The sequence below is a fragment of the Tupaia chinensis genome, unplaced genomic scaffold (assembly GCF_000334495.1).
Source record: "Tupaia chinensis unplaced genomic scaffold, TupChi_1.0 Scaffold000516_1, whole genome shotgun sequence".
NCBI classification, from domain to species: Eukaryota; Metazoa; Chordata; class Mammalia; order Scandentia; family Tupaiidae; genus Tupaia; species Tupaia belangeri.
This window is the reverse complement of record NW_006160029.1, coordinates 300902-317799: the sequence shown is the minus strand read 5'-3', so window position 1 is coordinate 317799 and position 16898 is coordinate 300902. Positions and strand designations below refer to the sequence as shown.

The 16898-nt window shown below is 37.0% G+C and overlaps 1 protein-coding gene across 3 annotated transcripts in view; it reads right to left on the bottom strand.

The window, feature by feature from the left end:
* Positions 1–16898, bottom strand: part of RNF180 (ring finger protein 180) — a 199984-nt gene that overhangs the window by 160822 nt on the left and 22264 nt on the right. For 2 of the 3 annotated variants that reach the window (XM_027775062.1, XM_027775059.1), the window contains exon 4: positions 15555–15590. The exons of the other annotated variant lie outside the window; for it this stretch is intronic. In XM_027775062.1, the coding sequence (XP_027630863.1) occupies positions 15555–15590 (36 nt within the window). The remainder of the gene's footprint in view (positions 1–15554; positions 15591–16898) is intronic. 3 annotated transcript variants of the gene reach the window in all.

The following is a 16898-nucleotide window of genomic DNA, read 5'->3' as shown; positions in this document are numbered from 1 at the left end:
AAACGCACGCCGGGCGCGTGTGTGTGCGTGCCCAAGATCCCAAGAGGAGAACGGAGGAGAAGGGATTGCGGCGTGACCATCCCCTCTGGGGGGTGATTTCTCATTTTCTGTCTCTTTGTCTCTCTCTGTCTGTCTGGCGAGCGCACGCGCCGTATAGCGAAAACCTCTCAAAAAAAAAAAAAAAGAAAAAGAATAGAGAAGGATAGTTTATCAAATGAAAGATGATAAAACTCTGTTAAATTCAAGGAGTGAATGGTTCAATGTGATCATTTAACCCACAGCATTTGACTGCCCTCCACTAGCACTTCACTCCTCCCTGAAACACAGCACTTGCTGCTGATTTTATCCTGGATTTAAGGCACATAGCTGTATCCAGAAAACTTCACAATTACCTAAAACTTTGAAGCAGGATAAATAATATATCCACAGAGCCCTAAAAAAAAGGTATTCCCGGGATTAACCCAGAGTAGTTGTTTCATTCCTTCTGAATCTACATATAATAAACTCCTCTTAAAAAGCAGTTTAACAAAAGCACTGACAGATTGGGACCAGCAGTCGGTGTGATGGCTATGTCACTGGACTCCCATGTAGTCGACCACGGTTTGAGTCCCAGACCCGGTGGCTTAAACTCATGCCAGGTGCATGTGTGTGCCCAAGATCCCAAGAGAAGAATGGAGGAGAAGGGTTTGTGGTGTGGCCATCCCCCCTTAGGGATGATTTCGCACTTACGGTCTTTCTCTGTCTTTCTGGCCAGTGCATGCCCTATTGCAAAAAACTGCTCCCCCCCCCAAAAAAAAAGGCACTAAAAGATTCTTAGCTGATGGTAGCAACAGAAAGACTTACTATGATTCTGTAAAGCCTTTGCACAAAGGACAAAGTCTGTTACTCTTTCTTTTTTTTTTTCCAATCTCCAAAAAGACTAAAAATATACCATTCTATATCCTATTCTAGTATTTGAAATTCTTTGATGGAAACAAGTATTTTAATCGTTTTGCTCCAAAGGAAATTTGGTGCCCTCTGGTGCTGGAATAAGGCTAATCTGCTTCACTTTCACAAATGCACTTCAGAGAGGGTTAAAAGAGCACAGAATTTAAGAGGAGAGCAGTATATCTCAGTACAGCACAGATATGTAATTAGGTTTTAGCAGAAAGTTTGGGTCATGGAATTTTAAATATCTAATTTGTATTTGATGGGAGCATTAGAAAGGTATTATTTTAAAAATTCAGCCTTTTAGGTAAAAGAATACTTAACCTACATGTTGGAGAGCTTTACAACAAATGTAAGGGACTGAAGATTCTGTAGGAAAAAATGAACAAAATGGGCATGTCATTGTTAATGCAGCATAATTTATAATGGATTCAATGCTTTATAAAATGCTGAGACATACAAAATGAGATAGAACAGAAGGTAACATCTGTGATAGTACTGCCCAGCTTATAAAGTCAAACGTGATGAAGAGCCAGAGCCCTCTCTATAGCACTCCAGATCACATTCCCTGTCCATTTCATAAATAAGCATTCTCTTAAATTTGGCATGCAAATGATTGATGTCTAAATGCACTTTTAAAGTGTTGTATACTTTCTCTAACACTGTTATATTGCTTCTAAAATAAAAAAAAAAAACTTGGAAATGTTCCTTTGTAAAAGGTGATACAAATTATAGGTGATCACACTGACCAAAGACGAGGACTCACAGTATCTTCTCAGTTTGGGGGTGCATGAAAGCTGACTGTGAGGTCTCCACATATGAGAAGAATAGGTGAGACTTACATCACAGCATGGGACAAGATTCAAGAAGGCTTGAACAGGACAAGGAGGAACTTCTAGTAAGTGACTGGTTTCAAAATGTATAATGACAGAAATTGGACAATGAGGGAGAAACCAGTGGGCAGTATATATCTTGGATGATGTAAGTGAAACCAACTGTGGGGATTTAGAATGAAAACCAGTCTTCCCAGTGCACATAAAGCCAAAAGAGCAAAGGCATGTCTCTGTAAAGGTCAGTAGAAGTTACTGTAAGAAGAGTTTGCCTCATCAAATACAGCCAGCAGTAAGCTAAAACTTACATGGTTAAATTCCAGTTTTCTGAATCACTCTGAACTAGCTCACTGATCATTCTCATTTTTCCCTTCCTGAAACAATTCGGTCTTGCACAGAACCCAGTTCTTTGTCTATTTGTGCTGCTGTAACAGAATACTTGAGACTAGATCATCTATAAAGAATAAAACCTTATTTTCTCATAGCTCTGAAGGCTGAAAAATTCATGATCAAGGTGCCAGCATTTAGTCTGGTAAAGGCCTTCTTGCTGTATCCTCACAAAAGAGAAACAAAAAGAAAGACAGACTTTTATAAAGGACTTAATTTCACTAATGAGGAAGGCAAACACATGGTCAGATCACCTTTTAAAAGCCCCCTCTCTTAATGCTATCACATTGGCAACACCTGAATTAATACTATTATGTTGAAAACACTGAATTTTGGAGGGGATACAGTCAAACCATAGCATGTGAGAAAGACAACAAGCATGCTTCTTGGCTTTCTCCTACCTCCCGACTGCCTTCCCTCCCACTGCCTAAGAAGTCAAAGCTTCTCTTTATCTTCCGAAGTCTGCTTTCCTCAGAGCTTCCCTATGCTCCAGCGACCTAAGGACTCATGAAAAAAGGTAAAGCTCTCATACTGTACCTAGCATACAGCAACGCTCATTAAAAGCTAGGTGCTGCTTTCATCCTTCTCAGCACAACTTTTCCCTTCCTTTCCTTCCTTCCCTCCCTCCCTTCCTCTTCCTAACCAAACATCTCATTCTCTTACTAATAGGCTAAAAAAAGCACTTTAAATACAATAAAAGTTATTTGGATATAATTATACCATCTTTTTCTATATGTAAGGAGATTTATTAGATGTTAGAAAGTTTAGGGTCAAAATATCTCTTCTCCCCCAGTATGATTATCTAATTCCTTCTCTATGTGGCATCTATTGAAGTAAGTTGCCTTTCCCTCTATATATGAATTAAATCAATCAGAATACTTGTATTTGCCTTCCAGATACATGCAAATGTCTGATGATATTTCATTTATTGTTGTATCCTCAATACTTAGCATAATTTTGGGCAAGCAGTAAAGTAACAAATGAGCCTCAGTGAAGGAGAGGATGAATGAAGGACAGAGGTATATGATAGTAAAATGTTTTCTGACTTACCCAAGGAGGACAAACTATGTGGAGAGAAAAATCTTTTCTTGAAAGTCTCTAGGATAACAGTTAAAAACATAATCTTTGGGATATAGATCTGTTCTCACATACAAGATCTGTGCCCCTGTGGAAGTTATTTAATCTCTCTGTGTCTGAGTCTTCCCATCTATTAAATGGAGACAATAGTAGGAATTACCTCACAGAATAGTGGCAGGAGTAAATAAAATAAAACATCAAGGCATATCTGGCACAGTAAGGTGAGCTAAGCAGAATAACGACTCCTTGAAGATGCCCGTGTCCTAATTCCTGAAACCTGTGAATAAGCTACCTCACGTGGCAGCTGAGACTTTGCAGTTATGTTTAAATGAATGATCTTGACAGGGAGAGGTTACTCTGTTTCATCTGGTTGGGCCTGGTGTGATCACAAGGACACTTAAAAACATCCGAGAGATGTAATGACGGAAGTCAGGAGTTGGAGTGATGCCATAAGCCAAAAAATGAGGACAGACTCTGAAAGCTGGAAAAAAACAAGGAACAGGTTTGCAGCCCTGTCAATAACTTCATTTTAGCCATGTAAGGCCCACTTTCCAGACTTGAGACCTCTAGAACAATGATGATAAACCTGTAAACCATGTTTGTAGTTATTTGTTACAGCAGCAATCAGAAACAAGTATAAAGGACATGGAATCTGACAATTACTACATTTTCCTCTCTCTTTTACAAAACATTCTCTGGAGTTAATACCAATAGTAGTAAGTCCTGTTGGTAGTATATATTCTGGCAATGTGAATGGCATTTTGCCTCTGTGATCGTCCTCCAAAAATTTACACACAGAGAGGAGTTCATATGCAGGCCATTTGCACTTACTAGGCTGGCCCTTGGCTGGCAATCACCTGAATCCTGGAGGAGCTCGCACTATCCCAACTGATGAAAGTGGCTTAGTGCACCTAAACCGTTTGTACAAACACTGTGGTCTATGCTAAACATTCGCTTTTCTCTGAAGGCCTGGAATTTTGTGGTATGTGCCAGATAGAAGGTACCTACAGGAACTTCCAAGAAAAACCTTAGCCCTGAGTCTGTGATGAGCTTCCCTGGTACACAGCATCTGACACTTCCTGCTGGGGAAATCAAGCACATTCCATGTAACTCTAAGGGAGAAGGACTCTTGGAATTCGGCAGGGGCTTCTTTTAGATTCCACCCTTGCACCTTTTCCCTTTGTTGTTTGTATCCTTTCAGTAAAATGAACCAACAAATAAAAAAACACAGCTGTGACTAAATGCTGAGTCCTTTGCGTCCTTTTAGTGACTCACTAAACATGGGGGTGGTTTCAGGAACCCACGACACAACTGGTAATTCTAGTACAATCACAGGGAAAACATCAGACAAGTCCCAAGTGATGGACATTCTACGAAATACCTAAGTAGTACTTCTGAAAATTGTCAAGTCATGAAAAATAAGGCAAGTCTGAGAGACTGTCATAGCCAAGAGAAATATAAGGAGACATAACAACTAAATGCAGTGTAGTATTCAGGATGAGTTTCTGGACAGCAACACAAAAAGAACATTAAGTAAAAGCCTAAGGAAATCTGAATAAAACTGAACTTGAATTAAAATCATCTCAATATTGGTTTAGATTGTGGCCAATGTAAGATACTAACAGTAAGAAACTTGGTGGGGGGCATATGGGAATTCTCTGTACTTTTCTATGAATCTAAAATGACCCTAAAATTTGAAAATGTTTACTTAAAAAACTTTCTGAGCACCTACAAGTACAGGTACTTGGCTAAGCATTTTAAGTTAAGATCTATGTAATTATTTAAGATCAATTCTATGCACTTTTGCTCCATACCTACTCATTAATCTACATTATGAGATTATTTTCAATAGTAGGAAGGCACAATTAAGATACTTAGTTACATTTGTTTGTTTACTTTTTTTTTAACTTTTGCGAGTGGGCATATGTGCATGCCACAGAGAGACAGAGTCAGAGAGAGAGAGAGAGACAGAGAAAGAGAAAAAGGCACCCTTCTGTGGGGAATGATCATGCTGCAATCTCTTCTTCTCCATATCTCCCTTTGTTTGGGATTTTGGGTGTGCACATGCTCCTGGTGTTTCTCAAACCACTGGGATTCGAGCAGTTGGCCAGGTGGGGTATAGCTGCCTTAAACATTATGTCAATGCCTGGTTCTAGTTATATTTATTTAAATTGACTGCATATTTATATCTTACTACTCAACTAGATGGTGATTTCCTGGAAAGTAAAAACAAATTAGAATTATCTTGAGAAAACCCTAAATATTTTTGTATTGTTAAAATGAAGAGAATGACAAACTTACACTGACACAAACTAGAGTAACCAACATTGATCTGTCTCAATACATGACTGAAGTTCATGATGTTCTTTCACTCAATTGTTTCCTTTGCAAAAAAAGATTTTTTTTTGAGAGGTTTTCGCTATAAGGCGCGTGCGCTCGCCAGACAGACAGAGAGAGACAGAGACAGAAACTGAGAAATCACCCCCTGGGGGGATAGTCACGCTGCAATCCCTTCTCCTCCATTCTCCTCTCGGGATCTTGGGCATGCACGCACTTGTGCCTGGCGTGAGTTTTAAGCCACCAGGTCCGGGACACAAACCGCGGTTCACTACATGGGAGTCCAGCGACATAGCCATTACGCTAACTGCTGGTCCCGCAAAAAAAGAGACTTTTATGACTATGTTTCTATGTTTAATAAAATCATTGAAGATCTGGATCATCTAACTAAAACGATCACATTTTCATCACTGGAGATTTTTATTTCAATGGACCATTCATTTTCTGCTTGAGGAGAATGAGGAATGATTTTTTTTTTTTTTTTTTTTTTTTTTTTTGTGTGTGAGTTTTTTCTTAGAGGTTTTTTAGAGCGAGGTTTTTGCTATAGGGCATGTGTGCTTGCAGTAGAGACAGAGAGAGACAGAAAATGAGAAGTCACCCCCTAGAGGGAATGGCCATACTATAATCCCTTCTCATTTTGGGATTTTGAGCACACATGCCCACAAGCCTGGCATGAATTTCAAGCTACTGGGTCCGGGACTCAAACCACAGTTGACTAGATGGGAGTCCAGTGGTGCAACCATTACACTACCTGCTGGTCTCAGGGAATGATTCTTTAACATTTAAGTTATTATTATAATTCTGAAGAGCAGAGACCCAAATACATAGTTAGACTATGATCTGAGTATGGTTTAAAAATAAATTGTGTGGGAACCAGCAGTTAGCGTAATGGCTACGTCACTGGACTCCCACATAGTTGACTGCGGTTCAAGTCCTGGACCCGGTGGCTTAAAACTCATGCCAGGCACATGGGTGTGCGTGCCCAAGATCCCGAGAGGAGAATGGAGGAGAAGGGATTGTGGTGTGACCACCCCCCCTGGGGGGGTGAGTTCTCGCTTTCTGTCTCTATGTTTCTCTCTCTGTCTGGCGAGTGCATGCGCCCTATAGTGAAAACCTCTCCCCCTCAAAAAAAATTGTGTGATAAAACATTAAATAAATTCTCTCAAGACCTGAAAATTTAAAAGTGATCCCCATATGAAACTCCATGATGATGGAACTTACTGTCTTTGTGGAATATATTTCTTTTGATCTCTAGTCTCCCCAGTGCCTAAATCATACTGTTTTAATAATACGAGCTGCCCTGGACCAACCCATGGCATGGTGGCTAAGGTAGCCGCCTCACATGGCTGTTTAGGCAGTTTGAGTCATGAACCCAATGGCTTGAGAAACACACTGGGTGCATGTGCATGCACATGCATGCCCAAAATCCCCAGAAGAGGAGAAATGAAGAAGGGATTGTGGTGTGAGCATGTGGCATAGGGTGCTTTCTCACTCCCCTATCTTTTCTTCAGTGAGTGCAAAAACAAAACAAAACAAAGAAAAGTGTACCAGGAAAGTTCATCACAGACCAAGGGTCTAAAGTTTATTGGGAGGTTCATATAGGTTGCTTCTATCTGGCATATACCTTTGGCAAAATAAAAAAATAAATAATACAAGTCACTTTAATTCATGTAGCTCACTGAGAAAAATGAAACAGAATTACTGCATATAACTCAATTATTTCTTACAAATTATGATGACGTTCAATTGTTTTATATTTTCATGCATAATACTCCACAGAAACATAAAACAAACTCTTTGCATACCATCTTCCTGTGGCCTTTAAAAAGGTATTTTAGTTATTTTTTAAAGAATTATTTAAATTTTTTATTTTTATTCATTTATTTATTTTAATTTGACCAGAGAGGGACAGAGCAAGAGAAAGAAAGAGGGAAAGTGAGAAAACAAGCAACCAGGTCCTGGACTCAAACTGTGGTCAGTCAAGTGGGAGTGTCCAGTGTCTTAACCACCACACCACCTGCTAGCCCTCATTTTATTTCATTTATAGTAAACAGGCCCAAGATTAAAGAAACACAGAATAAAATGTTGTTTAAAAAAATTAGAGATATTATACAACTAGCATGATTTGTTTTTCAATTTAGAGGAGGAAATATTTTTGTCCCAGGATTAAATTTTGCATTAATTTCATTGGAGGTGAAATTCATTTTAACTTTTTTGTGATAACATCAGCAACTTAGGTAAACTAAGTGAGTCAAAGTAAGCCTCCAGGGAAAGAAGAAAATAGTTTGAACTGAACTGAAGTAAAAATACATAATAACATTTATATTATACAGTTCATATAATAAAGGGAAATTTATAGCATTAAATGTCGGTCAGAAAATAAAAGATCTCAAATCAATAACTCTACCATAAAATTTTTTAGAGGAGAGAAATTCACAAAAATAAGATAAAGCAAAGGAAGTAAATAATAAAAGAGCAGAAATCAATGATTTTGAAAACAGTGAAAAAATAAAGAAAAATAACTGAAACCTCAAGTTGTCTCTTTGAAAAGAACAATAAAATTTAATAAACTTTAGAAGACACACTGTCATTAGGAGGAATGAAAAAGGAGTATTATTACATATCCAACAAGACATTAAAAGGATAAGGAAGAAATATTGTTAACAACACAACACAACACACAATTTTCACAACTTAGATAATACCTTGAAAACAAAAAACTACCAAAACTTATCTGATCAAAAATAGATAACTTAGGGAACCAGCAGTTAGCGTAATGGCTATGTCGCTGGACTCCCACGTAGTCGACTGCGGTTCGTGTCCCAGACCGGGTGGCTTAAAACTCACGCCGGGCGCGTGTGCGTGCGTGCCCAAGATCCTGAGAGGAGAATGGAGGAGAAGGGATTGCGGCGTGACCATCCCCCCTGGGGGGTGATTTCTCGCTTTCTGTCTCTATGTCTCTCTCTGTCTGGCGAGCGCACGCGCCCTACAGTGAAAATCTCTCCAAAAAAAAAAAAAAATAGGTAACTTAAATTGTCCTATAATTATTAAAGAAACTGAATTCAGAGTTAAATGCCTTCCAATAAAGAAATTTCCAGGCCCAGCTAGTTTCATTACCAAACATTTAAGTAAAAATATTATTAATTCTTGACAATATTTTCCAGAAAATAGAAGAGGGCTCATTTAAAAAATACATCAGAGGGCATGGCATGTGTGCTCACCAGAGGGAGAGAGAAAGAAAACACACCTCAAAATGGCACATGGTCATGTCACAATCCTTTTTCTTCTATTTTTCCACACCATCAAGATTTTGGGCAAGCGAGCATGCACATGCTCCCAGCATGTTTTTCAAGTCACTGGGGCTGGTTCCGACGATGATCCACCATGTGGAATCCATCTCCCTGTGCATAAGGCTTAATCACTGTGCTATGGGGCCAGTCTGAAAACTAACTCATTTTATAACACCGATAATACTACTACCCAAACGCGACAACAGTATAATAATAGGAAAATTTCAGAGCAATATTCTTCATGGACAGAGGTTAAAAAAAAACTTTAAAAATATTAGGAAATAGCATGTACTAATATATAGAAAAGATAATAAAATATAACAAGTAGGGTTTACTGTGGGAGTGCAAGACTAGCTCCATGTTTGATAGTCAATAATAAGACTGAAAACATACGATCACATTAGTTGATGCAGAGAAAGCATTTGACAAAATTCAATATCCATTTATGATAAAACCATCAGCCAATTAATCATAGAGGGAAACTTCCTCAACCTAATAAAGAGCACTTACTAAAAAACAAAAAACAGGGAACAGCAGTTGGCATAATGACTACGTTGCTGAACTCCCATGTAGTCCATCACAGTTTGAGTTCCAGACCTGGTGGCTTAAACTCACACCAGGCCCATGTGCATGTGTACTCAAGATCCTGAGAGGAGAAGGGATTATGGCATGGCCATCCCCCCTGGGGGGGGGGGATTTCTTGCTTTCTATCTCTCTGTCTCTCTCTGTCTTTCTGGCGAGCACACACGCCCTATAGCAAAAACCTCTCCAAAAAACCCAAAAAAACAAAAAACCTATAATCAACATCATATTCTACTATGGGTAAAAGGCAATGTTTTCTGCTAACATCAGGAAAAAGTCAAGGTTATATGCACTTCTTACTTCACCATTGTATTGGGGCTCTAGCCAGAACAATAACATAAGAAAGAGAAAGAAAAAAAGTCCAAATCATTCATATAGGAAGTAACAAAGTAAGATTCTCTTTATTTGCAGGGAAAAAAAACGATCATCTGAGAAAAAAATCCAATGGAATCTATAAAAGAACCACTATTACTAAGAGGTGAAATAGAAAAACTATAGGATAGGGACCAGCAGTTAGCATAATGGCTATGTCGCTGGACTCCCATGTAGTCAACCGCAGTTCGCATACCGGACCCAGTGGCTTAAAACTCGTGCTGGGCGTGTGTGCATACGTGCCCAAGATCCCAAGAAGAGAATGGAGGAGAAGGGACTGCAGTGTGACCACCCCTCCTGGGGGGTAATTTCTTGCTTTCTGTCTCTCTGTCTGTCTCTTTCTGGCGAGCTCATGCGCCCTATAGTAAAAACCTCTCCAAAAAAAAATAAAGAAAAGAAAAGAAAAACTACAGGATATAAGATCAATATATTAAGTTGTTGGAAAAGTCATGATCCATTTTTGCATAGAAAGTATGTTATGACTTTTCTGATGACCCGGTATAAAAAAATCAATTGGCTTTCTGTACACTATAATGAACAATTAGAAGTTGAAATTTTATAAAATATTACCATTTATCAACATTACTATTGGGTCCCTGGGAATCATGATGCAATTTTGCACAGAAAAACATAAAAAATATGTCATGACTTTCCTGATGACCTAATAAAAGATGAATACAGTAATGTGCTGCATAAGAACGATTAGTCAGTGATAGACTACATATATGATGGCGGTCCTGTAAGATTATAATGGAACTGGGAAGTTTCTGCCACTTTGTAGAGATATTATAGCCCACTTGGCAACACAGTAGTCATTATATCACAGCACAGTGATTACTCAGGTGTTTGTGGCGATGCTAGTGTAAACCTGTGTGTCCAGCTGTATAAAAGGACAGCACATATAATTATGTACAGTATGTAATACTGGATAATGCTAACAGTGTTACTGGTTTATATACTTTCTATACTATACTTTTTAATCATTATTTCAGAGTACTCATTTTTTAAATTTTAATTTCTTTTTACATTTTTCTACATTTACATATCAAAAAGTTTCAACTCATACTCCAGAGTTCTTGAAAGTTAATAAACAGCTTTCAAAATTTCAAAATATTTCTTATAATTTTGTTTGTGACTCTGTAACAACAGAAACAGTATAGTTTTAAATATTTTTGAGAAAATACATATCAACTACTCAAATTGTTGAAAAGCAAATGCCCAGCACACTAGACACACATAAACCTTCTCAATTCAGTTTTGCCCAAGTGTATTCTGTGATATACCATCTGCTAGAAAGTATCAGTCTCTTTTTCTTCCTTCAAAGTCTTTCTCAAGATAATTCTCTGGTGTGGTTTCTCTTTTGCAATCTCTACTGATTACAATGCTGGACTGGAAAAGTCCAGATTATTTTATGTTATAAATTCTTTCATATATCTTCTCTAATCCTCTCTGCCAGGCAGGACTATTTATGGTACCAAGCCATCTTTCTAAGAGCTTCTGTTGGCTTACTTGGGATCCACCTTAGTTCCATAGTTTTCTAATTAATCTTCAGATATGACATTCCACTCAAAGCCCTGTCCAATAATGAGTATTTCCGATTTCTGAATCAATGCAACAAGCATTATTGAACTTATGAAAATAACCCTTCTCCCACAGAATAAGAATATTCTCAAATATTTTCCAATTTCAGAGGGATCAAAAAGGAAGAAAAGTTTATGTTTTCATTTAAAGAAACAAACAAGAAAAATATTTTAACATATCGCTAAACCTATCAATGACTGAAAAGAAAGTAAACTGTTTAAATTGGAAAAACAAAGCATAGTAAAAAAAAATCAGTAATGTTTTGCTCAAAAGTCATAAAATTCTATTTTGCCAATTCAGTTTTATGTTCAAACTCTCTTCTGTTGAATATGCAGTGTTGCTGTGGTCCAATCTTTCCATCCAATTTTTTTTAAATCCTGGGAATTAACATTCAATGTTGTTATTGATATTTCTTGTCCCTAGCATTAAATTGGTGATTTTCTTGGTTGCCTTTTGTTCTCTTATTTCTGTATGTGTCTTTAGTTTCACTGGTCAAGCACTCCTTTCAGAATTTCTTGAAGAGTGGGTCTGCTACTGGCAAATTCTTTCAAGTCTTGTTTACCTGAAAATATTTTTATTCTTTCTTTTCATATGAAAGATAATCTTGCTGGGTATAGTATTCTTGGTGGAAACTGTTTTTCATTTAACACTCTGAATGTTTTCCCATTCTTTCCTTGCTTGCATTGTTTCTGATGAGAGGTGTGAAGTTAGCCTAGTAGGATAACCTTTATAAGTAACTTGAAGTTTCTCTCTTGCCAATTTTAGTATCTTGTCTTTGTCTGTAGATTTGACCAGTCTGGCTATGATGTGCCTTGGAGAAGATCTTCTTGGGTTGATTCTCTTAGGGGTCTTTTGTATATCTTGGGTCTGGATATTTGAATGCCTTTTTAGATTTGGGAAGTTTTCTTCCAAGATTTCATGGAATAGATAGATTATCAATGTCCTTATTAGTGTCTTCACCTTCTGGGATACCACTTATCTGAATGTTTGGGTGCTTCATGCTGTCTAGTATTTCTCGTAGTCTCATTTTTTTTTGCATTATTTTCTCAGTTTTGGGGGTTCTTTTTACTAGATCAGAGGTTTTACCTTCAACATACAAGATTCGATTTTCTGCATGGATTAATCTGCTTTTAATAGTTTCAAGGGAGGTTTTGATTTCCTGAAGGGCAGCCTTCATCTCTACTAGCTCCATTTGATTCTTTTTCATGGTGTGTATTTCCTCTTTCAGATCATGAAAGAACTTCAACACTTCCTGGAACTCGTTGTTTCTTTTCTCCTGCATCTTCTGGAGTTCATTAGCTCTCAGCTCTTGCATCTTGTTTAGTTTTGTCAATATGAATATTCTGAAGTCTTTATCAGACATTTCCAAAAATTCTACTGCACTGTTTGTAGATGATGAGGTATTGTTCTTTTCCCTTACAGGAGAGACATTTTCTTGGTTTCTCATGTTTCTTGTACCTCTGTGGTTGTTTCTGGTCATTCTGAGACAAAAATCTCTTCTCCACAGTGCTTGTCTAAATATTTTGGGAGTCTAGGAGGTGGGTTTAGAGCATGACTTCCCTGAATACAACAGGACACACCTCAGCTGTAAAATGGCTTCTTGTCTGAATCTACTCCTTATTATTTAAAAAGTTTACTTTACAAAGAATGCCATCTTATTCTGGAAGCAAACTCATATATCTCATGTTTACTGCTTCTCTTGATTACATCATTTTATTCTGTGCTTAATTTAATCTGTTGTTTTGTTCACCGTGGACCTTCCCATGGGACAAGTCAAGGAAATGAAAAACTAGTTTCTATTTTTTTTAATTGCTGGAGGGCACACGTACTCACCAGAGAGAGACAGAGAAACAGAGAGAGAGAGGGAGAAAGCAACCAGTGTGGTGTGGTCACACCACAATCCCTTCTCCTCCTCTTCTTTTTCCTGTTAGAATTTGCAACATGTGGGGACACATGCTCGGCATATTTTTGAAGTTGCTGAGGCTGGGATTTTAACTATGGTTGGCCATGCAGGATTCAGCTCCCTTAAGCAAGGGGCCATATGGCTGCCCTCTCCTTTTAAAAATTATTTATACTATGTTTTACTGTAGCTTTTCTAGGTTTAGATATATTTAGATTCACCAGTTCTTACCATTGTGTTACAATTGTCTACAATATTCATGCAAGACCTGTTTGTAAGCCTAGGAGCAACAGACTATATGATATAGCCTAGGAGTATAGTAAGCTATGCCATCTAGGTTTATGAAACATACTTGGTAATCGCCCAATGATGACATCATCTGATCATGTGTTTCTCAGAATGGACCCTCATCGTTAAGCAATGCGTAACTATGCTTAGAGATAAATCTGATAAAAGATGTTAAAGTCCTGTGTTCCCAGCATCACAAGATACAAAATCAAAAGTTTTTTTTAATACTAGCAGTGTACAACTGTAAATTTAAAACTTGTAAAAATAAGAACACCTACCCAAAATAAGAAATACTTAAGTATAAATCTAACTAAACATGAACATATTCTGAATGCTGAAAACTGCAAAATACCGATGAAAGAAATCAGAGACCTAAATAAAGGAAAGATATACTTTGACTTGGCATATGAAAAACAAGAATTAAAGAAAAATCAATGTAGTAGAGATTTCAATTCTCCCCAGACTGTTCTGTATATTTAACACAATTCCAATAAAAATCCCAACTGAATCTTTTTTAAACAGGATGATTATAAACTTTATGTGGAAAGTCAAAGAAACTAGAATAGTAAAACAATTTTTAAAAAAGTACAAAGTTGAAGGATTCACAGTGGCCTGTTTTATGACTTACTATTATAATAAACAAGAAAAACATCTGGCAAAAGGATAGACAAAATTATGATCTGAACAGAAGAGAAAAGCCAAAAATAGACAGCAAAGTAATATTTTACAAAGCTACCAAAGTATTTTAATGAGATAAGAACAGTGTTTTCAACAAATGGAGCTGGAACAATTGAGCATCTCTATGCAAAATAATGAACCTTGATTAAAAAAATATAGCTTTAAATTCACACAATAAAAATGTCATACTTATTTTAAAAATTAGTTAAAATGAACCATAATTCTCAATGTAAAACATAAAACATTTAGAAGAAACTGTAGGAGAAAGTCTTCATAACTTAGGTTGAGGCAGAATGCTAAGATATGATAGCAAAAGTATGAGCCGATAAAGTATTTTTGAGAAATTAGATTGCATTAAAATTAACCATGTTTGCTCTGCAGGAAAAAGAAATTAAGAAAATAGGGACCCAAAAGTTAGTGTAATGGCTATGTCGCTGGACTCCCACGTAGTTGACTGCGGTTTGCATCCCGGACTCGGTGGCTTAAACTCACGCCAGGCGCGTGTGCATGCGTGCCCAAGATCCCGAGAGGAGAATGGAGGAGAAGGGACTGCGGCGTGACCATCACCCCTGGGGGGTGATTTCTCGCTTTCTGTCTCTATGTCTCTCTCTGTCTGTCTGGCAAGCACACGCACCCTATAGCGAAAACAAAAAATACCTCTCCAAAAAAAAATTAAGAAAATAAAAAGAAATGTTATAGAATTGGATAAAATATTTACAAGTCATATATTTGATGAAAGACTTGTATTTAAAATAAAGAACTCCCAAAACTCAATAAGAAATAACTTAAGTAAAAAGTGAGTGGGGCTGTCAGGTGGTGTGATGGTTAAAGGGTGCTGGACTCCCACATGGTCAACCGTGGCACAAGTCCTGAACCTAGTTGCTTGCTTTCTCACTTTCTCTCTCTCTTTCTCTCTCTCCCCTCGCTCATCAGCTTAAAAATAAATAAATAAATAAATAAATAAATACAATTTTAAAAATATATAAAGTTAAATAAAACAATTCTTAAAAAAAAAAAGGAGCAAAAGATCCTAACAGATGCTTCACTAAAACACACACAAATAAAAAATATGTACATGGAAAAATGTTCAATATCATTAGAAAAAGCAAATCACAGCCACAATGTGATATTACTACATATCTCTTTGAATTACTAAATAAAAAATATTCGAATGATAGATGCTTGCTTTCAAGGATGCAGAGAAAATGGAACTTTTATACCCTGCTGCTTGGAATACAAGATAGTACAGCCATTCTGGAAAACTGTGACTTATATAGTTTCTTATATAGTTAAATATGCACTTACCATATGATCCAGCAATCCCACTCCTGGATATTTACCCTAGAGAAATGAAAATTTCAGTTCACACACACACAAAATGTACATGAAGGTTAACAACAGCTCTATTCATAATTGCCAAAACCTAGTATAGCCCACCTGCCCTTCAACAGCTGATGGATGAACTGTTGTTTATTCATACAACCGAACACTACTGAGCAATAAAAGAGAAAAAAAAAAGAAAACATAGATAGATGCTATAACTTAGATCTCCCTTTGTTGAGCAGAAAAGCCAGTCTCAAAAGTTATATCCTATATGAATGCCATATTATCATTTTATAGTATTATTAAAAAGATCAAACTAAAGTAATAGAGAACAGATCAGTGGTTTTTCAGAGATTAGAAATGGGTTAAGATTGTGATTATGAAGGTATATCACACAAGAGGGGTTTGTGTGTGATAGCACTGTTCTGTTTCTTCATCATGGCGGTCATTATATGAACCTATACATGTCTTTAAATCACAGAACTGTATACCAATAATAAATATTCTTACTGTATGACAATTTAAAAAGTAAAAATTGAAAAGAAGAATTATTCTGGGAAAAAAATAGAAGTTTGCTAGTTAAGTATAGCCCGGTTATATGTCTTTCCCTGAAGAAGATGCTCAATTAACATTTGCTAAACAAAAACACTGAAAACTGGCTGTAATTTCTGCTTCAATATCAATCTCCATTTTATCCTCTAAGTTTCAGAAATTTAAGTAACTTCTTTTGTAGTGATCATTAACACTTTCAAATATGATGTATGATACCGAAAAATGTCTGGCTTAAGCAAAATTTCATTACAAATATAAAGTGAAAGTCTGAAACCCAGATTTCTGAACTAATTATGCTAAAATTTAAAAAAACTGTCACTTATAATAGTAACTTCTTTTGAGAGAGAGATTTTTGCTATAGGGCATGTACACTTGCTGGAGAGACAGAGAGACAATGAGACAGGGAGACATCACCCCCCAGAAGGAATGACCACATCACAATTCCTTCTCCTTCCTTCTCCTCTTAGAATTTTGGGCATGCACGCACCCATGCCCAGTATGCATTTCAAGCCCTAGGGTTGACGTGGGAGTCCAGCGATGTAACCATTACACCATCTGTTGATCCCAATAATAGTAACCTATATCTTGCATGCTTATCTTTCTCATTAAAAACGGGCAGAATCCATATTAAAGTCATTACTCGAAGGTATGTTATCCCTAACAGGCAGCTGATAAATGTTTACAGAATTAATCAATCTTTACTAAAGATACAATGAGCTGCTCAGATATTACCTCTTTTTTAAGTTTTGACTTTTTCCTTGAATTAGTGAGACT